The sequence below is a fragment of the Neofelis nebulosa genome, chromosome 7 (genome assembly GCF_028018385.1).
Source record: "Neofelis nebulosa isolate mNeoNeb1 chromosome 7, mNeoNeb1.pri, whole genome shotgun sequence".
Lineage (NCBI taxonomy): Eukaryota > Metazoa > Chordata > Mammalia > Carnivora > Felidae > Neofelis > Neofelis nebulosa.
Genome location: NC_080788.1, coordinates 148,077,069 through 148,098,835, shown reverse-complemented (window position 1 = coordinate 148,098,835; position 21,767 = coordinate 148,077,069). Strand labels below are relative to the sequence as shown.

The 21,767-nt window shown below is 57.9% G+C and overlaps 1 protein-coding gene and 1 gene segment (V, D, J or C); both read left to right on the top strand.

Moving 5' to 3' along the window:
- The window catches only part of LOC131517850 (immunoglobulin heavy constant mu-like), a 136,683-nt gene extending 116,170 nt beyond the window's left edge, over nt 1-20,513 (top strand). The window contains 7 exon segments of the C gene segment in view: nt 6,334-6,402; nt 15,753-16,070; nt 16,158-16,496; nt 16,781-17,095; nt 17,188-17,520; nt 20,039-20,154; nt 20,259-20,513. Of these exon segments, the coding sequence occupies nt 6,334-6,402; nt 15,753-16,070; nt 16,158-16,496; nt 16,781-17,095; nt 17,188-17,520; nt 20,039-20,154; nt 20,259-20,267 (1,499 nt within the window).
- On the top strand, nt 17,587-20,032 carry LOC131517864 (histidine-rich glycoprotein-like). Its single transcript, XM_058740535.1, has 2 exons — nt 17,587-18,075; nt 18,126-20,032. Exons 1-2 carry the CDS (start codon nt 17,724-17,726, stop codon nt 18,974-18,976), a joined length of 1,203 nt encoding a protein of 400 aa, XP_058596518.1. The 5' UTR covers nt 17,587-17,723; the 3' UTR covers nt 18,977-20,032.
- Nucleotides 20,514-21,767: the final 1,254 nt, after the last annotated feature.

Below are 21,767 nucleotides of genomic sequence, written 5' to 3'. Positions count from 1 at the left end.
TCTTACAGCATACACAAAAATAAACTCAAAATGGATGAAAGACTTAAATGTAATACAGAAAAACATCAAAATCCTACAAGAGAAAACAGGCAGCAACATCTTTGACCTTGATCACAGTGACTTCTTACTAGACATGTCTCCAGAGGCAAGGGAAACAAAAGCAAAAATGAAGTATTGGGACCTCATCAAGATAAAAAGCTTCTTCACGGTGAAGGAAATGATCAACAAAACTAAAAGACAACTGACAGAATGGGAGAAGATATTTGAAAATGACATATCTCATAAAGGGTTAGTATCAAAAATCTATAAAGAACTTAACCTCAACACCCAAAAAAAACCAAATAATCCAATATAAAAATGGGGAGAACACATGAACAGACATTTCTCCAAAGAAGACCTACAGGTAGCCAACAGACACATGAAAAGATGCTCAACATCAGTCGTCATCATGGAAATACAAATTAAAACCACGATGAGGTACCACCTCACCTCACACCTGTCAGAATGGCTAAAATTAACAACTCAGGAAACAGCAAGTGTTGTCGAGGATGTGGAGAAAACAGGAACCTTCTTCCACTGTTAGTGGGAATGCAAACCGGTGCAGCCACTCTGGAGAACAGTATGGACATTCCTCAAAACGTTAAAAATAGAACTACCCTATGATCCAGGAATTGCACTACTGGGTATTTACCCACAGGATACAAAAATACTAATTTAAAGGGGCACATGCACCCCCATGTTTATAGCAGCACTATCAACAATAACCAAATTATGGAAAGAGCTCAAATGTCCACCAACTGATGAACAGATAAAGATGTGGCATATGTATACAATGGAATACTACTCAGTGATGAAAAAGAATGGAGCCTTGCCATTTGCAAGGATGTGGCTGGAGCTAGAATGAATTATACTAAGCTAAATAAGTCAATCAAAGAAAGACAAATATCATATGATTTCACTCATATATGAATTTAAGAAACAAAACATAGGAACAAAGAAAAAGAGACAAGCCAAAAAACAGACTCTTAGGGCCCTTTGGTGGCTCTGTCACTTGAGCATCCGACTCTTGATTTCGACTCAGGTCAAGCCCCACATCCATGCACAGCATGGAGCCTGCTTGGGATTCTCTTTCTCTCTCTCTCTCTCTCTCTCTCTCTCTCTCTCTCTCTCTCTCCCCCCACTTCTGCCTCTCCCCCTAACCTCTCTCCCTAAAAGTAAAAAAAAACAAAACACTCTTAACTATAAAGAGCAAAGTGATGGTTACAGAAGGGCAGGGGAGGGGGCAGGTGAGATAGGAATGCACTCATCGTGATGAAATAAAGTAAAATAAAATGACTTTTAAATTTTATGGAGGCAAATATTTCAGCCTCCATGTCATAGCTTATGACTCTCCTTAGATCTTCTCTCTGTGAGTTCCTGTCACCAAGGGCCTCTTATGCATCACTACCTCTTAATCCCACAAGACTCTTGTAAGCAAGATGCTATTACCTGTGTTTCTGCACATGAGGGATCTTAAGCCTCAGAGCATTCAAGAGTCTTTCCAAGGAAAAATTATGGTAAATGTGGAGCAGGACGTAGCTGCACCTCTGCACACTCTTGCCTCTTCCCTACTCCAAGAAAACCAGCTAGTCTACCCACTGCAGGGGCCTTAGGGAGCCACCAACAGGAAAGCAACTCACCACACAGGAGCCAACTCTGGTGGGTCAGTGGCTGTGGTGGCGGCCCCTCATTGTCTTCATGCTCTGGTAACTGAGGGAGCCGTGATTCCTGGTTCTGTCCACCCAGACCCTTTATCCAAAGAGCATCCACTTTCTCTAATACAGTTTAGGTGCCAAGCCTTGACCAATGGCCATTGGGAGCGCCCCAAGAATTCCGAGGCTACTTGGCTCTTCCCATTCACTCACTCCTCGCTGGGAGCCTTTGATGACAGGAGTCTGTGGGGACAGTGGCGAAGGGGTGAGAGCCTCTGAGGCCAAGTCAGGACAGCCCGCAAGAGAAAAGCTTGAACACTGCCTCAAAAGTGCATACAGCTGGAACCCCACCCCCCCACCCCCCACCGCGAGAGCATGCCAGCAATGGCGAGGGAACGGCAAGGGGGACATCGCGCTGCAGACACCCCTCAGTGCCGTTGGCTGAGGATTGAGCTTGGCCTGATTTGCTTCAGCCCAGCCTTCAGGAAAAGAAGGGGAGAAGGAGATGTCATGATTTCTGAGGTTCTGTGAATGTCCAGGTCATTGCAGGGACTGACCAGAGGGACAGGCTTGTCCCACTCTGGGGGGAAGGGTACTGCCCTGAGTACCCGAGCCCTGGAGCCACTGCTTCCATCACTAACGACCCGTTGTGGCCGCCCTCCCCGTCCTTGTGGCAGCTCCCATGCCAGCCAGAGAGCAGGTTGAAATGAGGTGTCCATCCAGCAGTATGGGCTCTTGGACCCCAGCGAAAAGAGAACCAACACTCCTAGGTCCGGGGGACAAGACCATGATGGAGGCCCCAGATGGACACAAGGATGTGGTCTGGACAAGGAGATTCAGGAGAAGCTGGGGCTTCCTTTCTTGAACAAAAAGCCAGACTGGCAATGAGAGTGCTTTTGCTCCTGGCCGTCCCTCCTGCTTCAGGAGCCAGTGCCGGCAGCAGCCCCTCTCCCACCACGAAGGAGCAGCCAGACATCCACAGGGCTCCCGACCACCACCCCATAGCCTCGGCAGCTGGGCAGACTCCTGTCCTGACTCCTCACTCACTGAGAAGACTGATGCTGTGGATCCTTTGTCCCGTGCACTGAACGTGCTCTGTCCTGTGGCACATGGACCCCCCTGGCCCGCCCCTTCCCTCAGGAACGGGAGGAACATATGGGCCTTCTCTGGGCTTTGTTAACTCCCCACTGCATCTTGTGGGCTATAGGGGTGAAGTGGGGAGCGTGCCAGCAGCTGCTGGATCCTCGCTCTTTCTTTGACCGTAGCATTTTGTGTTTCCACCCATTTTGTTTGTTTGTAAGTTCTTGCCTTCTTTCTGGTTTTTACTCTTTTTTTTTTTTTTTTTTTTGCTCATCATAGGGTATTTGAGGAGGGAAATTCAGTTTCTCGTTCCTTTCTATTCCCTTTGGTGGCTTCTCACAACTGTTGGTTTAGCAGCAGCAGCAGCAGCAGCCATTTGCTCTTGTGTTTCTTCTGGCCTAAGAAGTGAAGCAAGAAGGACTTTCCTGTCATGTTTCTCATGCATAAGGACCTTCCTTCTGGGGGAAAGTGCTCAGGAGTCAGTTCCTTGATGGCCTCTGCCATCAAGGCAAATCTCAGACACAAAACCTCTCCCTGTGCACATTAGGAATGTTTTCAACTACTTGCATTCTGGCCATCTGGTCTACCACAGTGTCCGATCCTGGGGGAATGCGACCCTAGAGTGTGATTAGCCCACCAAGGCCTGGAAGGACCTCAAGGCCCCATCTAGCCACTCCTAGTTCACTGGCTGTTTTCAGAAGCACTTGCATGGACATGCCATGACTAACAGGGGAGCTGAGTGACAGGGTGCCCTCCCCTCCCATCCCAGGGGTTCAGCCTTCAGCTCCACTAGAGTCTTGCTCGTAGCAGCCGAGCCAGGAGACACCTTCTCAGTCTCCATTCTGGAAGGGGTAGGGCCCCTGGAGTCTGCAGCTATGGGCAGAGCCTGGAAGACTGAGCAGATAGCCCCATTCTGGACACCCCATTACACCGATCCAGACACCATGCCCGGCACCCACTGAGGCACCCACCTGTGACACCCATGTCCTTTCCCTGGCATGTGCTTGTGGTGGAGAGAGGGGCAAGGGCAGGCTCCCGGAACTGGGCTGTAGGATGCTGCAAAAGGAGCCCAGCCTGGGCATGACCACAGCCAGCAGCATGGTTTGCAGGCTCAGGACCCACCACAGCTGCCCCGACCCAAACTCCGCATGGATTGCCAGGAAAAACCAGGGATGACAGGTCAGAGATCTTTCTAGAAGGCTCAAAGAGCTCTGCCAAGGTCAGCTCCTACCCTGCCCAGGGGCCCGATAGGACACACTGGTCTACAAGAGCTGAACTGGGTCCTCTGCAGGCCAGACAATGCCTGCAGCCTGGCTGGCTCTCTACTGTGGGGGAGGGCCAGCAGGGCATGAAGGGCACCTTCCCTGCCCCAGCCAGGAACGGAAGGCCCTAGAAAGCCAGAGCAGGTGCTTCCTCAAGGGCCAGAAGCAGACCTTGCCCTTTGGTCCCTAAAAGGAGACAGGAGGCCCCAGAGCCAAGACCACAGCACAAAGAGCCTCCATAAAGGGGCTGGGGCTGCAGGAAGCCCGGTCTGCAAGCCAGGAGCCACCCCCACGGGCTGTGGAGGGCAGGCACTGGAGGCTGGGCATGAGGGTGGGGAGAAGGCACAGGCCTTGCCCCACTCCTCAGTCTGCCCTGGCCCCCGGGTCCCCAGGGCTGGCCAGTTCTCACTCAGGCTACAGAGTCCCTGTTCCTGCTCCACTCTCCCCGCCTCACCCCTGCCTCTCCTCCCGCGCCTGCTTCCTCCACAGACACCTCCAGGCCACTGAGCCTATCCGCCTTCACACAGGGCATCCCCACAGCACTCCCCAGGCTCACCCTCATTGCCCCAGACCCGGACACTGTCCACATGCTGCGGTCCAGCTGTTTCTGGAGAGGTCCTGAACCCCAGCATCACAGCGGGGTCTCCCCGGCACCTCACACCTGAGGCCAACATCACCACCTGCACCATTGCTGTGCCTACACCTCCAGCATTGCCCCCATTTCCCAAAGACCAGGCCAGGGACCTGGAGCCCCAGCCTTGGTCCTGCTTCTTGGGAGCCCCACCTCAGACACGCCTGCGGTCCCTGCCCTCTGCCTCCCACAGCCCCACGGCCTTCCTACTCCTGGTGGCCCCAGCCCAGCCCACATCCATACTCCATGCCATACTAGACAGAACTTTCCAGAGAAAGACCCTCAGCTTCTTCAAAGGGCACATAGGCCATCTTGAGTCCATCTACAACCAAGCCACCTGCCACTCTTCTCCAGGCCCACAGCCCAGCCTGGATCAGGACTCTGGCTGTCCCTGTGCCTGGAGTTATGCACCCAAACCCACAGGCACACAGACAGACACATGTGCTTCTAGCATGCCCTTCCCTCACCCGCTCGGCCACAAGCCTCGGGGTCTCATCATCCCTCCCAGTCCTTGGTTGTCTCCCTTTCTGTCTCCCCCCGCCCTGTCACACACACCCGCCACACTCACAGCTGGCCCGTGGGAGCCTGTGAGTCCCAGCACTCAGCCCCAGGTCTGATGGGTGGGAACACAGACATCTCTCTCCGGGGGCATGAAGGGCTTGGTGTGGCCCTGGCCTCCTGGGAGTCCTGGTCCACAGAAGACATGAGTGGGCAGAGTTAACGACATAGATGCTGCTGCCTCTACCCGTGTAAGCTGAGGAGGGGCAGTCTCACAGACTGAGACTCTGGCCCCATGGGGCCCACCTCTCTGGTCAGCCATGAGCCTGGGTGGGGCCCACGGGCCACCACTGGGGATGTTCTCAGACAACACAGCTCAAATGCAGGTGGCCCATGGACCCAGCCTTGGATCTGCTCTTATTTCTGAAAGAAAGAAGGAAAATGCGTGGGGGAGGCCTTCAACATTTTGATCATTGTGTGCTCGTGACTCAGGAATGATGGCAGATGGAGGTCCGGGTCTCCTGTGTGCCCTGTGGCCCACCACCAAGCTCCCCCTCGCCTGCCTTACAGCCCGTGGGGTTTTGGCTAAGCCAGGAACCATAGTGCTAACCAGGGCCACCATGACCGACAGCTCTACAGAAACCCAGTGCCAGAGCACTCCCAGGGCGGCCAGCTGCTCATTCTCTGGGGCTCACTGCAGGGCCAGGGGCGGGAGTCACTGGGCAGCCCAACGAAGCTGGGGGAGGGGAGGGAGTGGTGTTGAGCTGGTCACAGAAGGCCAGGGGATTTCCCAAGTGGTCATGACAGAGAGACGCGTTCCAGCCAGAGGGATGGACTGGGTCGCCAAGGCCCCGGGGGAGGCATGGTGTATGCAGCGGACTGGGTGCTGGGGCGCAGCTTGGCCGGTGGTTCAGGGAGGGAGGGCAACACTGGGCCCCAGGCAGTGAAGGTCATCGGAAGGCAGAGCAGCGAGAACGTGACCTCGGGACCAAAGGGAGTCGGGTGTCAGGAAGGACATCCAAAACCTGGGCCAGGAGACTGAGTTCAGGAAGGAACATGCCAGGGCCCGGGGTGGATCATCTCTTCAAGCGGAAAACAGGCTTTCTAGTTCCTGGGGCTCCCTGGGGACCCTGGCTGTGGGGGGGGGGGGGTTCTGCAGTCCCCAGCACAGGGACAGCTCACCGTGCCTATGATTACTTCCAGTTTTGGGGCCAGGGCACCCTGGTCACCGTCTCCTCAGGTGAGTCCCCCTTGCACCTGCTCTGGGGGCCTCAGGCCAGGTCCCTGGGCTGGGCACAGCTCCACCATGGGCTGAGTGCCCGAGGCCTGCTGGGCCCCGGCCCCATTATGGACTAGCCTTTAGGGCTGACCGGGCTCCTGGTGGTAAGCAAGCTGAGAGCCGGCAGAGAGAAGAGAAGCCCCAGGGACAGGTGTTGGCTGGAAGGAGAAGTTGTGGCGGAGCAGGGTTGGGGCCGGGCCTGGATATTTGTGTGCTAAGGGCTGGCCCGGCACACTAGTGTGGCTATGAGCTCGACGTGTGGGGACGGGGCATCCTGGTCACCATCTCCTCAAGTAGCTGCAGCCCTGCCTGCCTCCCTCGTGGCCCTGGGGTTGGCTGGCTGGGGGCAGGGAAGCCAGCTGTGTCTGCTGCATCCTTGGGGAATGAGTACCAGCCCGTGCAAGGGGCCGGGGAAGATTTTTGTCTGGGGAGAAGCAGGGACTGTATCCCTGTGCAATACTTTTGGTATCTGGGGCCAAGGTACCCAGGTCACTGTCTCCCAAGGTAAGACGACTTTCTGTCTGCTCCCTCTGTCTCGGGGCTGGGGAAGAAATATCCAGAGGCTCCTTGGTCTGTGTGGGGCCTTCTGGGGAGCCCAGAGGGCTGCTTCTGAGGCTGTGAGGTTCCCACCTTGCCGATGGCCTTTCTGCAGGGAGCGGGGCCTCCAGCCTGTGGAAGGCAGGCTGGCAGAGGGGGCTCTGTGTCCAGGGCTGGAGGGGGCTCACACCTGAGGATTCGGGAAGCCAGGCAGTGGTCAGGGGGTGAGGTTTTTGTACACCCCTTAGCGGGGCCCATGTCAATGTGACTACTTTGACTACTGGGGCCAAGGAGCCCTGGTGACGGTGTCCTCAGGTGAGTCCTCCCGGCTTTCCTCTCCTCTCTCTGTCGGGAGGTTTTGGCTGCATTTGGGGAGAAAACGGAGGGTGCCAGGGTCTCAGATCTAGGGCTGGTTTGGTGGCCAGGCTCTCCAGGGACCTCAGCCACCCTCAGCTTCGGGGGGCCCCTGGTCCTCTCAGCCCCACTGGCTGTGATCTGAGGTGGACCAAGGCCTTAGCCAGGCCCCACTTCTTGTCTGGGGCCCCACCAACATTGTCACAATGTGACAACTGGTTCAACTACTGGGGCCCCGGGACCCCGGTCACCGTGTCTTCAGGTGGGTCCTCACCCTTCCCACTCTGGCTGCACTTGGGGAGATCTGGGGTTTGGGGCATTTTGGAAGCCAGGAAATGGAGGCAGAGACAGGGTCCCCCAGACACGGGGCTGGAGATCACCTTTCCACAGATGGGGACAAGGTGGCTCCTTTGAGTGGCCTGGCCACGTAACTGAAGCCTCCTGGGGGGCCCCCGTGACTGTGGTATAATCAACATAATTGGGGTCTGTGGCCCTGATGCACCTGCCGTCTGGGGCAGTGGCCCTTGGGGCTGATTGGACTTCTGAGTTCCTGTTCGGGGCTGTGGTTTGTAGTCGGGCGGCCCAGGCAGGCGGTGATCTGGCTTCTGAGGGGCCAGGCCAGGACATGGGGTCTCAGGGGCAGTGGGGTGTGGGGACCAGGGCCGGTGAGGGGGTCCAGGACCCTCCAGATAACAGTGACTTGGAGGGTCGGCCTCCGTGCGGCCTGGAAGTGCAGGCCTCCAGAGGGGGCGATGCCAGGTGAGGCCCCCAGGGTTTTGTTGGGTGCAAATGGAGAATCCACCACTGTGATTACTACGGTATCAATCTCTGGGGCCATGGAACCGGAGTCACAGTGTCTTCAGGTAGGAGCGGCCCTGCTGGGGCCTTTATTTTCTACTCCTGTCTGTGGGGTTTCCTGGGCATCGATGGCTGGTCCTCAGGACTGTCCCCCAGGGGCAAGCTGGCCGGGAGGGGACGAGAGCTGGGCGCCTTAGGGATTTCAGAGCCTCCTGATTTTCTGATGCTTTTCTAAAACTGGAATAGTGCCAGCATGTCCGGGGCAGTAACTAAGCCCCTGAAGAGGGGCTGGAGGCTGGACAGGCCATGTGTGGGTGAGCTGCCAGGACCCCCATGGCCACAGGACAGTGTGGCTGCGGCAGGAGAGGTCTCGCTATCTGGATCCTGGTGTCGGCTCACGAGTGTGTGTGGGCAGCTGTGTTTGGAGCGCCGCAAGAATGCCGCACAGAGAGCGTGCCGTGAAAGACTTTTTTCGGAATGAGGAGTGGTGTTCTGTGCAGACTGTGTTTACAATTCTTGGTCAACTGTAAGGACTAGTCGCCTAGGAAGGGCAGGCCTGGGGCCACCGAGCTCGGCTCAGCGAGGGCAGCTTCTGGGAGAAGACAGCCTGCTCCCCGTTAGAGGCGCGATAACTATCAAAGGACAGGGTATGTCTGAAGTGGCTCCTGAGAAAAATAATTAAGACCACTGAGACTTTAAAATGTGAGAGATTTTCGAGCATGCCAAACTCTTTAATGCTATCCGTCAATTAGCAAGCATGAATCATGTCTTTCTGGAGTAGATACAGGACATAACAACACGGTGTGGTGGCCCCCCCTACCCAGAGCTGAGTTCTGACCGTAATGAATTAGTTTACTTTTTATTTAATTCAGCTATTCTGGAAGTGGTGTTGTGGAGTTGGCCAGGGGGCGGCGTGTGGGGCCGGACACCTGCACCAGGTGGCCGGAAACAGGTCACAGGGACGGTCTATTTCGGGAAACAAGTAAACAGACTTGGCAAATTTATAGCTTATGGTTATGAAGAAATGGTTTTCGGGAGGTTTTGCCCAGCCCTGCGAGTCTGAAAAACAACACCTGCATAATTTGCATTTCTAAAATAAGACCAAGATGCTGGCAGAAGCTGGAACAGTTCCTTTTTTAACGATTTGAATTTAATTCTTCAGTCTTCGCTTGCCAACATCTCATTTATACTCATTTTGAAACTAAGACATGTAAGAAATGAGAAGTCTGGGGGACAGTTTATCAATGCATTCATGTTAACTTTTTAAATTAGTTATTTCCTCAAACAGTCATTAATCTCAAACATTTTCTAACACCCCAAAGTATTGTTTTCATAATTACTGTGTTCTAAATATTTTAAGTTGGTTGATTTTCTCTTCGTGATTAAGAAGCATGTAGATATCCTGATAAAGTGGCCTTCATTCATGTCAGCAATTTCAAGACTGCTTTTCGAGCACTCTTGTTGGGACATGTTTTAGGCTAAGCGTGTGTGCTGATTGTCCTGAATGATTTCAGTGAAGAGTGTTGGTTGTTGGAGTAAGAGGAAGCCCAGTCAGGTCTCAAATCAGAAAGGAATTCGGGCTGGCTCCTGAGCTGAAGGAGCCCCAGTGGATGGTCCACCTGGCCCCCCCTGCCCCCGGGGCTGCCGTGGCTTCTGCCAACTGACTATTCATCAAAGAGCCAATTTTAATGGATTTGGAGGAATTCTTCAATACCAAAGACCCCACGGGACTGTCTGGTGACCAGGGAGCCAAAATGGTAAGAGAGAGGCAGTCCCGGCTGCCAAATTTGCTGCTCCGGAAAGTTTGTGTGTGGCGTTTTGGTTCCTGCTTGAGGAGGAGTCATTTTTTAAGATCGCTCAGGGAAACAATGAGATTTATTTGTATGAATCCTGAGTGGCCATTGTCTTGGCTTCTTAACTATGGATTCTATGGCTCAGATGCTCTAACATAAACAAAGTGCCTTTCATGTCATCTTTGAGTCATAAACGCAGCTTTGGCTTTGAGGTCATTATTGTGCATTTGAAAGTAGCCTTCGCCTTGTGAAAAGCTTCAGGACAAAGAGCAGAATTATATGTGCAAATTCAGATGAGATGCATTTTTGGTCATGTTTAATGATGATTTTATTTTAGAGGAAATTTAGTTAAAGTTGGGGGCCTACTTTAGACTCAGAAGGGAGGAGACCAGCTAAGGGCATGTACCCAGGACAGTGAAGGCCCCATGGGGAGAGTCCCCAGCACAGTTTTCTGAAGCAAAGTCTCTGCCTATTCTAAGGCAAAGACGGGTTTTCACTCTGATGATGGCAAACACTCCTCAGTCCTTATAAAATGTCTTGGTGAATTTAAACTTGCCGGGAAGTATTTTACCCAGGAAACTGAGGTGGTAGTGACTGATAATGCTTGGGGGCCAAGAGCTGGCTGAGACTGGACAGGGCCATGGAAAAATAGGGGATTCCACTGGAGAAATCCCCAAGGACATACAAGGGTGGGAAAGGTAGGGATGGGCACCAGAAAGCACTGACCCTGAGCCAGGCTCAGCTGTACAGGATTCCTGGATAAGATGGCTTTGGCGAAGGCACGCCGGTCTGGTGGCCTGAAATTTTCTGGCCAGTCCCAGGACTGGGCTTTTGGGACTACACTGTACAGGACTACACTGGGCTGCCCAAAGCAGTCCTCAGCTAAGCTGGACTAAACCAGATTGAGCTGGCATTTCTGGGATGAGCTTGGGCTGAGCTGAATCAGGCTGAGCTAGGCTGAATTTAGCTGCACTGAGCTGGGCTGAACTGGGCTGAACTGGGCTGAACTGGGCTGGGCTGAACTGGCCTGAGCTGGGCTGAGCTGGGCTGGGCTGGGCTGGGCTGAGTTTAACTGGGCTGAACTGGGCTGGGCTGAGCTGAGCCGGGCTGAGCTGGGCTAGGTTGAGCTAAACCAGGCTGGGCTGGGCTGGGCTGGGCTGAGGTGAGCTGAGCTGAACTGGGCTAGGTTGAGCTAAACCGGGCTGGGCTGCGCTGAGCTGAGCTTAGCACTGGGCTGAGCTGGGCTGAACTGGGCTGGGCTGAGCTGGGGCTGAGCTGGGCTGAGCTAAACTGGGCTGAGCTAGGCTGAGCTGGGCTAAACTGTGCTGAACTGAGCTGAGCTGGGCTGAGCTGGGCTGAGCTGGGCTGAGCTGGGCTGAGCTGAGCTGGGCTGAGCTGGGCTAGGTTGAGCTAAACCGGGCTGGACTGGGCTGGGCTGGGCTGAGCTGAGCTGGGCTAGGTTGAACTAAACCGGGCTGGGCTGGGCTGGGCTGGGCTGAGCTGAGCTGAGCTGGGCTAGGTTGAGCTAAACCGGGCTGAGCTGAGCCGGGCTGGGCTGAGCTGAGCTGGGCTAGGTTGAACTAAACCGGGCTGGGCTGGGCTGGGCTGGGCTGAGCTGAGCTGAGCTGGGCTAGGTTGAGCTAAACCGGGCTGAGCTGAGCCGGGCTGGGCTGAGCTGAGCTGAGCTGAGCTGGGCTAGGCTGGGCTAGGTTGAGCTAAACCGGGCTGAGCTGAGCCGGGCTGGGCTGGGCTGAGCTGAGCTGAGCACTGGGCTGAGCTGGGCTGAACTGGGCTGGGCTGAGCTGGGGCTGAGCTGGGCTGAGCTAAACTGGGCTGAGCTAGGCTGAGCTGGGCTAAACTGTGCTGAGCTGAGCTGAGCTGGGCTGAGCTGGGCTGAGCTAAACTGGGCTGAGCTAGGCTGAGCTGGGCTAAACTGTGCTGAACTGAGCTGAGCTGGGCTGAGCTGGGCTGAGCTGGGCTGAGCTGGGCTGAGCTGGGCTGAGCTGAGCTGGGCTGAGCTGGGCTAGGTTGAGCTAAACCGGGCTGGACTGGGCTGGGCTGGGCTGAGCGGAGCTGAGCTGAGCTGAGCTGGGCTAGGTTGAACTAAACCGGGCTGAGCTGAGCCGGGCTGGGCTGAGCTGAGCTGGGCTAGGTTGAACTAAACCGGGCTGGGCTGGGCTGGGCTGAGCTGAGCTGAGCTGAGCTGGGCTGGGTTAGGTTTAGCTAAACTGGGCTGAGCTGAGCTGAGCTGGACTGAGCTGGGCTAGGTTGAACTAAACCGGGCTGGGCTGGGCTGGGCTGAGCTGAGCTGAGCTGGGCTAGGTTGAGCTAAACCGGGCTGAGCTGAGCCGGGCTGGGCTGAGCTGAGCTGAGCTGGGCTAGGCTGGGCTAGGTTGAGCTAAACTGGGCTGAGCTGAGCCGGGCTGGGCTGGGCTGAGCTGAGCTGAGCACTGGGCTGAGCTGGGCTGAACTGGGCTGGGCTGAGCTGGGGCTGAGCTGGGCTGAGCTAAACTGGGCTGAGCTAGGCTGAGCTGGGCTAAACTGTGCTGAGCTGAGCTGAGCTGGGCTGAGCTGGGCTGAGCTGGGCTAGGTTGAGCTAAACCGGGCTGAGCTGAGCCGGGCTGGGCTGGGCTGAGCTGAGCTGAGCTGAGCTGGGCTGGGCTAGGTTGAGCTAAACCGGGCTGGGCTGGGCTGAGCTGAGCTTAGCACTGGGCTGAGCTGGGCTGAACTGGGCTGGGCTGAGCTGGGGCTGAGCTGGGCTGAGCTAAACTGGGCTGAGCTAGGCTGAGCTGGGCTAAACTGTGCTGAGCTGAGCTGAGCTGGGCTGAGCTGGGCTGAGCTGGGCTAGGTTGAGCTAAACCGGGCTGGGCTGAGCCGGGCTGGGCTGAGCTGAGCTGAGCTGAGCTGGGCTAGGCTGGGCTAGGTTGAGCTAAACCGGGCTGGGCTGGGCTGGGCTGGGCTGAGCTGAGCTGAGCTGAGCTGAGCTGGGCTAGGTTGAGCTAAACCGGGCTGGGCTGGGCTGGGCTGGGCTGAGCTGAGCCGGGCTGGGCTGGGCTGGGCTGAGCTGAGCTGAGCTGAGCCGGGCTGGGCTGGGCTGAGCTGAGCTGAGCTGAGCTGGGCTGGGCTAGGTTGAGCTAAACCGGGCTGGGCTGGGCTGAGCTGAGCTTAGCACTGGGCTGAGCTGGGCTGAACTGGGCTGGGCTGAGCTGGGGCTGAGCTGGGCTGAGCTAAACTGGGCTGAGCTAGGCTGAGCTGGGCTAAACTGTGCTGAACTGAGCTGAGCTGAGCTGAGCTGGGCTGAGCTGGGCTGAGCTGAGCTGGGCTGAGCTGGGTTAGGTTGAGCTAAACCGGGCTGGACTGGGCTGGGCTGGGCTGGGCTGAGCCGGGCTGGGCTGGGCTAGGTTGAGCTAAACCGGGCTGAGCTGAGCCGGGCTGGGCTGAGCTGAGCTGAGCTGGGCTGGGCTGGGCTGGGCTAGGTTGAGCTAAACCGGGCTGGGCTGGCCTGGGCTGAGCTGAGCCGGGCTGGGCTGGGCTGAGCTGAGCTGAGCTGAGCTGGGCTGGGCTAGGTTGAGCTAAACCGGGCTGGGCTGGGCTGAGCTGAGCTTAGCACTGGGCTGAGCTGGGCTGAACTGGGCTGGGCTGAGCTGGGCTGAGCTAAACTGGGCTGAGCTAGGCTGAGCTGGGCTAAACTGTGCTGAACTGAGCTGAGCTGGGCTGAGCTGGGCTGAGCTGAGCTGGGCTGAGCTGGGCTAGGTTGAGCTAAACCGGGCTGGGCTGGGCTGGGCTGGGCTGAGCCGGGCTGGGCTGGGCTGAGCTGAGCTTAGCACTGAGCTGAGCTGGGCTGAACTGGGCTGGGCTGAGCTGGGGCTGAGCTAAACTGGGCTGAGCTGAGCTAAACTGGGCTGAACTGAGCTGAGCTGGGCTGAGCTGGGCTGAGCTGAGCTGGGCTGAGCTGGGCTAAGTTGAGCTAAACCGGGCTGGGCTGTGCTGGGCTGGGCTGGGCTGGGCTGAGGTGAGCTGAGCTGAGCTGGGCTAGGTTGAGCTAAACCGGGCTGGGCTGGGCTGAGGTGAGCTGAGCTGAGCTGGGCTAGGTTGAGCTAAACCGGGCTGGGCTGGGCTGAGCTGAGCTTAGCACTGAGCTGAGCTGGGCTGAACTGGGCTGGGCTGAGCTGGGTTGGGCTGAGCTAAACTGAGCTGAGCTGGATTGCACAGGGCTGAGCTAAGCCAGGCTGAACTGGGCTGAACTGGGCTGGGCTGAGCTGGGCTAAACTGGGCTGAACTGGGCTGAACTGAGCTGAGGTGGGCTGAGCTGGGCTGAACTGGACTGAACTGAGCTGAGGTGGGCTGAGTTGAGCTGAGCCGAGCTGGGCTGGACTAGGTTGAGCTAAACCGGGCTGGGCTGGGCTGAGCTTAGCTGGGTTGCACTGGGCTGAGCTGGGCTAAACTGAGCTGGGATGAGTTTAGCTGGGCTGAGCTGGGTTGAGCTGAACTGAACTGGGCTGGGGTGGGCTGAACTGGGCTGAACTGGGCTGAGCTGAGCTGAGCTAGGCTGTTCTGGGCTGAGCTGGACTGAACTGGGCTGAACTGGGCTAAGCTAAACCGGGCTGGGCTGGGCTGGGCTGAGCTTAGCTGGCTTGCTCTGGGCTGAGCTGGGTTGGGCTGAGCTGGACTGTTCTGGTCTGGGCTGAACTGGGCTGCGCTGGGCTGAGCTGAGCTGAGCTGGGCTGAGCTGAACTGGGCTGGACTGGGATGAGCAGGGCTAGGCTGGGATGGGCTAGGATAGGTTGAGCTAAACAGGGCAGGGCTGGGCCAGGCTGAGTTTAGCTAGGTTGCACTGGGCTGAACTGTTCTAGGCTGAACTGGGCTGAGCTGGGCTGAGCTGGGCTGAGCTGGGCTGGGCTGAGCTGAGATGAGTTGTGTTGAGCTGGGTTGAGCTAAGCTGGAGTAGGCCAGGCTGGGCCGGGCTGAGCTGGGCTGAGCTGGGCTGAATGAGGCTGAGCTGGGCTGAGCTGAGCTGGGCTGAGCTGGGCTGAGCTGGGTTGGGCTGATGTGTGCTAGGGTTAGTACACCAAACCAATTAATCAGGGTCACTGAGCTGGCCCAGCAGAAATGGACTCTCTGAGTGGCTTGGCTTAAGGAGTCTGATGTCCAGGCTTGTGCTAGAATAACCCATGTTGGGCCATTTAGTTCTAATTGGGGAGACCTGGCCTTGCTAACCCTGACTAACACTGGACTGACTTCAATGACCTGGTTGTGCTAAGGACGGGCCAAGAGGAATCTGCATGATTCCCACTCCTCGTGTTCACAGTCTCTGCTGACCCTGGACACACAGGCCTGGGCTGGTGGTCTGTCTGGGAGCTTGGGGGGTCCTCTCTCCATGCTGTCAGCCTGCCACATGGACAGTTCACGGGGCTCGTGGCTGAGTGTGCCTACGTGGCTCTGGGGTCTCAGAGGGAAGGCACCGCCAGTCAGAGCCGAGCTGTCCTGAGCTGAGAGCCAGGTACCAGAGTGCACTTGAGTGCAAGGGTGGCAGGTGCTGGGAGGAGGTCACATCTGCCCCTCCCAGCGTGAAGCACCCCCAACTTCCCACAAGCCCAGAGCTGGACTTCTGCAGCAGGGCAGGGGCCGCCTTGCCTCCCCTTCCCAGCAGGACCTGGGCCTCAACACAGCTGACCACTGAGCCATCGGTCCAGGCTGAGGAGGCCGCGAGGGCAGCCCTCATGGTAGCGAAATGAGGGAGCCATGTGGTTGGTGGCGTTGGCCCGCCTGGCAGAGCGTGGGAAGGAGACGCCTTCTCACCCCTGTCTCTTGTCCCTCTCTGGTCCTCAGAGACCTCATCCCGTCCAAATCTCTTCCCCCTCATCACCTGTGAGAGCTCCCTGTCCGATGAGCCCCTGGTGGCCATGGGCTGCCTGGCCCGGGACTTCCTGCCCAGCTCCGTCACCTTCTCCTGGAACTACAAGAACAACAGTGTGGTCAACAACCAGGACATCCAGACCTTCCCTCCAGTCCTGAGAGAGGGCAAGTACGTGGCTACCTCTCAGGTGCTCCTGCCCTCCGTGGACGTCCTCCAGGGTTCAGATGACTTCCTCACATGCAATGTGAAACACCCCAAGGGCAACAGTGAGGTGAACGTGCCCATCCCAGGTGAGAGTCGGGCTCTCCTACCCATGGCCGGGGATGGGGGCAGGGAGGGGGGTCAGGTGGGCTGACGTCTTGTCCCCTTCACCGCAGTGCCTCTAGAGCTGTCCCCCAACGTGACTGTCTTCATCCCACCCCGTGACGCCTTCTCTGACAACAACCAGCGCACGTCCCAGCTCCTCTGTCAGGCAACAGGCTTCAGCCCCAAGAAGATCTCTGTGTCCTGGCTTCGTGACGGAAAGCCCATCAAGTCGGGCTTCAACCCAGGCAACGTGGAGGCTGAGAACCAAGGGCCCGGGCCCGTGACCTTCAAGGTGCTCAGCACGCTGACCATCACCGAGAATGCCTGGCTCAGCCAGAGCGTGTTCACTTGCAATGTGGAGCACAATGGGCTGACCTTCAAGAAGAACGTGTCCTCCGCATGCATCCTCAGTGAGTGGTCCTGGCCCCTGGTGCAGCCCCTTGGGGCAGGGACCCCTCCTCACACTCATAGGTGCCCACTCAGGGCAGCCGCTTCCTGAGCCTTGGCTTCCTGGAGCGGCCAAGGGCAGGGAGGGGGCCACTTGTCAGGTGGGGGGGCCCAGCATCCCCTCCAAGGGGTCCTTGGGGCTCAGGAAGGCTCGGCGTGGCCAGCTTCTGTTCTCTTGGGAAAACCTCCCCCCTTTGCCCGGTTGCCCATCCAGCCAGTCACTGACACAAACTCTCTCCTGATCCAGACACGCAGGCCAGCATCAGAATCTTCGCCATTCCCCCCACCTTCGCCAGCATCTTCCAAACCAAGTCGGCCAAGCTGTCCTGCAGGGTCGTAGACCTGACCACCCGCGACAGCCTGAACGTCTCCTGGACCCGCCAGAATGGCGACTTTCTGCCAACCACCACCATCTTCCAGAGCAACCTCAACAACACCTTCAGTGCCACAGGGGAGGCCACCGTCTGTGCAGAGGACTGGGAGTCAGGGGAGGACTTCACCTGCACGGTGACCCACACAGATCTGCCCTCGCCACTGAAGAAGACCATCTCTAAACCCAAGGGTAGGGGTCCGCTTCTCTTCTGCCCCGGGACTCTCCCACAGCCTCTCCCCCCAGCCCCCCACCTGAGCTCACAGCTGCCTTTCCTCCCACAGACGTCAACAAGCAACCGCCTTCCGTCTACGTCCTGCCACCCAGCCGGGAGCAGCTGAGCCTGCGGGAGTCAGCCACAGTCACTTGCCTGGTGAAGGGCTTCTCACCCGCAGATGTGTTCGTGCAATGGCTGCAGAAAGGCCAACCCATGTCCTCTGAGAGTTACGTGACCAGTGACCCGAAGCCCGAGCCCCAAGACCCCCACCTCTACTTTGTCCACAGCACCCTGACTGTGAGTGAGGAGGAGTGGAGCTCGGGGGAGACCTACACCTGTGTTGTGGGCCACGAGGCCCTGCCCCACATGGTGACGGAGAGGAGCGTGGACAAGTCCACCGGTAAACCCACCCTGTACAACGTGTCCCTGGTCTTGTCTGACACGGCCACCACCTGCTACTGACCTGTGGGCCGCCCCACTCCGGGTGGATCCCAGAGTCCTGGGGAACCCGTCGCTGTGTGTGCATGTGTGCAAACTAACCGTGTCAATGGGGTGAGATGTGGCGTTTTATCAAAATTAGAAATAAAAACATCCATTCAAAAGATGCTCGTCCTGAGTGAGCGATGCTCTCGCCTACCGGGGCCACAGCTGTGCTGTCCTCACCCCCAGACCAACCTCCACCACCGCCCCTGCCCCCACCCAGCCTCTGAAAGTCTCTGTGCTCCTCTCACTGCTCTCATGGCCACCCAGGTGTGTGGCACACACGGACACACACACGGACACATGCACACATGCGCACACGTGCAGGCTTATATGTGCATGCACGTGGGTACCTGCACACATACAGACATAGACACATGGACACACCCGCATGCACACAGGCACACATGTGCATGCACATGGGTACTTACACACACACGGGCACAGACACATGGACTCACACACATACACACACCTGCACACATGCACACACACAGACACATGGACACACACACATGCACACACATGCAAGCTTATACGTGCATGCACACGGGTACTTACACGTGCACAGGCACGGACACACGGACACACAGACACATGGACACACACACATGCACACAGGCACACACGTGCATGCACATGGGTACTTACACACAGGCACGGACACATGGACACATACGCATGCACACACATGCACACACAGGCACGGACACATGGACATACACACATGCACACACATGCACACACAGGCACAGACACATGGACACACACATGCACACATGCACACACACAGACACATGGACACACACACATGCACACAGGCACACACGTGCATGCACATGGGTACTTACACATGCACAGGCACAGAAACATGGACACACAGACACACACATGCACACCCATGCAGACATGTAAACACACACACAGGGAACACACATGTACATGGACACAGGCACTCATGCACTGTACGTGGGTGCAAATACACATGCATATACACCCATGGACGTAGACGTGGAGGAACTTGCATACACACACAGAGATGCACAGGGATATGGACATGCACACACATACATACGAGCACACACCCATACATGTGGACACACGCAGACACATGCACACATAGGTACACACGCATACACACAGTCACAGATACGCTGACGTGCGCACACGAGGTCACTCGGTGCCTCAGGCAGGCGCTTCCGCCCTCTCCAGTCACGTCACTTTCTGCAGGTCTTCATGCCCACGCTCTGCTCATCCTTCTGTCTCAGCTCGGAGGTGTGTCCATGGGCTGGCCCAGCCTGGGCACTGACCATAGCCACCGTTGGCAGGCCCAGGGCCAAAGGAAGCCCCTGCCATGCCCAGGCACCCACGGGTGAATGGACAAGGCAGGCAGTGCCTGACCACCGGCCCCAGAGGTGGGGAGGCCCCTCCCTAGAGGGAGGCTGTAGAGAGCGTGATCTGAGTGGGGAGCCCCTGCAAACACCCAGCCCTGGAACGGGTGGGGAGTGAGGCCCCAGAAGCAGGAGTAAGGGAGAACAGAGCCCAGTGGGCAGAAGAGGGGAGGGGCGTGAGTAGGATCTCCTCTCCTGAATGGGCAAAGGCAACACAGCCCCCTTCGGGCCCCGTCCCAGGCCCTCTCTGCGCACCAAGCCCTTGGGCACCTGAGTTCACCTGTGCAGGGGCTGCAGACCCCACTGAGTGTCCTCAGCCTGACCACCCCAGTGTTAGCCTCCCTGGAGTCTCAGGGCTCTGTCTGACCCTTTGGCCCCAGAGTTCTGGGAGGGCAGACCAGCCAGCCGGGGCCCCACAAATGCTATTCACTCCCAGAAAGAGAGACAGCGAGTGGGAATCTCACTAGGAAGTGAAGAGGTCCCCTTGGGCCCAGACATCTGCCAGCTCCTCACTGCCAGCCCTCTCTGGCCTCGGTGGTCAGGGCCGCACCTGTCCCAGACCACAGGTGGCAGGGGGCCCTGCTCTCTGCCTCTCAGCCGCAGGTGGCCCCGGCTGTGTCACCACACCCCACAGGAGGGTTCAGGACACTGTGAGCCACTCTTCTGGGGTCACTGCCTCCGGCCCCAGCCCAGGCCGCACCCCCACGTCTATGTTTCTCTGTCGCACTCTCTGCCATCCCAGGGCTCCTAGACAAGGTGCCCAGGGCTACCCTGCTCTGCTTTGGCCACATTGTGCCGCCACCCGGCCCCCTGCTTTGGGCTGTCAAGGCCCAGCTAGCGCTTGGCCGAGACCCTTCCCGACTGGGCCCAGGGGCCCTCAGCCCCACAAGGTGGGTGCAAGGGAGACTGCAAGGCCAGGAGGCCATGGACACCCTCTCCTGCCCCACCTGTCCCTCCCGGGTGCAGCACAGCCGAGGGCCGAGGGTGGTTCTAGGGCTGGACTGTGCTGGTGCCGGGCCTGACCCCTCTGTGCTGTGTCCCCTGCAGAGGGGGAGGTGAGCGCCGAGGAGGAGGGCTTCGAGAATCTGAACACCATGGCCTCCACCTTCATCGTTCTCTTCCTCCTCAGCGTCTTCTACAGCACCACAGTCACCCTGTTCAAGGTAGTGGCGGCCTGGAGGGGGGGGGGGCACAGATGGCCTCAGGCTGAGCCTGACCCACTGTCCTCGGGAAGCAGGGAAACAGCTCATGTGTCTGTCGTCTGCAGGTGAAATGACCCCCCCCGCTAAGAACTTCAGAGACCCAGAAGATGGGACCCAGGGGGGCACCGCCTTGGGGCCCGGGGTTCCCAACCTGCAGAGCCTGTCGACTTGCACTTAAATCCTTCCCACGTCACCCCTCCCGCTTGCCGCCCAAAGACGCAGGCTTCTCAAGACCAGGCCAAATGCCGTGGACGCAGCACCGCTCTGCAGTGTGCACACATGTCGCCTTGAAATAAACGTGTATATTTTATCCTGTGAAACTGCTTCCTCGTGAAGGTTCTTTATCCCAAACTGCACCCATGTGTGCTGTGCGTGCATCCAGGGGTGGCCATCCTTCGTTGCGAAGCGTGTGTGGGAAAGGGGGGGTCTGTCTGCACACTGCCTGCCAGGGGACATGGCGGGAAAGATCTCCGTGAGGGAGACCCAGAGTCTCAGGCTCATCCAGTATGCTGAAGGACGGCAGCCGAGCTCGAGAGGGTCCCAATCATGTCGGGAGCCAGCAACCAAGCTTGGGCCTCAGGGATTTGTGTGCAATCAGCAGGGCTGTCCACCTACAAGTCCCTGTCCCGAGGGTTTGTCCCACCTGCTGAGGCGTCTGGGGCGTGTGGATGGGAGGAGAAGTTTCTGGTGAGACGGTTAGGAGAGCATCTGGCAGAGGGGATCTTGTTGGGGGGACACAGTCACAGTAGATAAAGTCATGAGGTCATACTGCCAGAGGGTGGGCTCCAAATGCAGCATGACTGTCCTTACAAAAGGGGATATAGACATGAACAGGAAGTGCTCTGCACGAGGACGACGGAGGGACTGGGGGGAGGACCAGGGATCAGACAGGGCATTGTGTGGGAGGACGACGGTGGGACTGGGGGGAGGACCAGGGATCAGACAGGGCATTGTGTGGGAGGACGACGTTCTGAGGCAGTGGGGTTTAGGATGCAATGCAGCCCACAGACCCAAGTTCAGGGCCCAAGGGGAAGACAGGGAGGCTGCGCAGCGGGGGCCTCTGGCATGTGGATGGGAGAAGGCAGGGGCACGGTGGCCAGGTGCTTGGGAGAGCAGAGAGGTGGGTCCTGCCCCCAGGGGACCAGTGAGGAGGGGGGTTGGCGCCCCCACCCACCCAGACAACCTCAGTCCAGGCTGAAGAATGGGCATGACTGACCCTGTCTATGCAATGGCAGCATGGTGCCCTGGGGGGACGTGGGATGAGGCAGGAGCCAGGAGGAAAGGGCCCACAGACTAAGATACAGCCGAGCCATCAGGGGCCTCATGCTTGCTCAGCCGCCCTTGGCCAGCCAGGTCCCTGGGGAGAGGACAAGGGGACTGGAGACAGCCCACCTGGAGTCCCTCATCCTGGGACCTGCCGCCCATAGGGCCCAGTGTGCAACACAGCCTGTCCACCCCACCCCAGGGCACAGGGTCGGGGGGTTGGGGGGAAGGCTGACCCCACTCACTCCTCGGAGAACCACACAGAAGTCTGGCCATGTGGCCCCTCTGCAGGCAAACGGCACCTGTGCCGC

What these genes read in the sequence shown, in the direction of transcription:
- LOC131517864 (XM_058740535.1), top strand. Translation starts at nt 17,724, where the DNA reads ATGCTCGTCCTGAGTGAGCGATGCTCTCGCCTACCGGGGCCACAGCTG. An exon ending in ACTCACACACATACACACAC is followed by an intron (nt 18,076 to 18,125) that starts CTGCACACATGC and finishes ACATGCACACAC; the next exon opens with ATGCAAGCTTATACGTGCAT.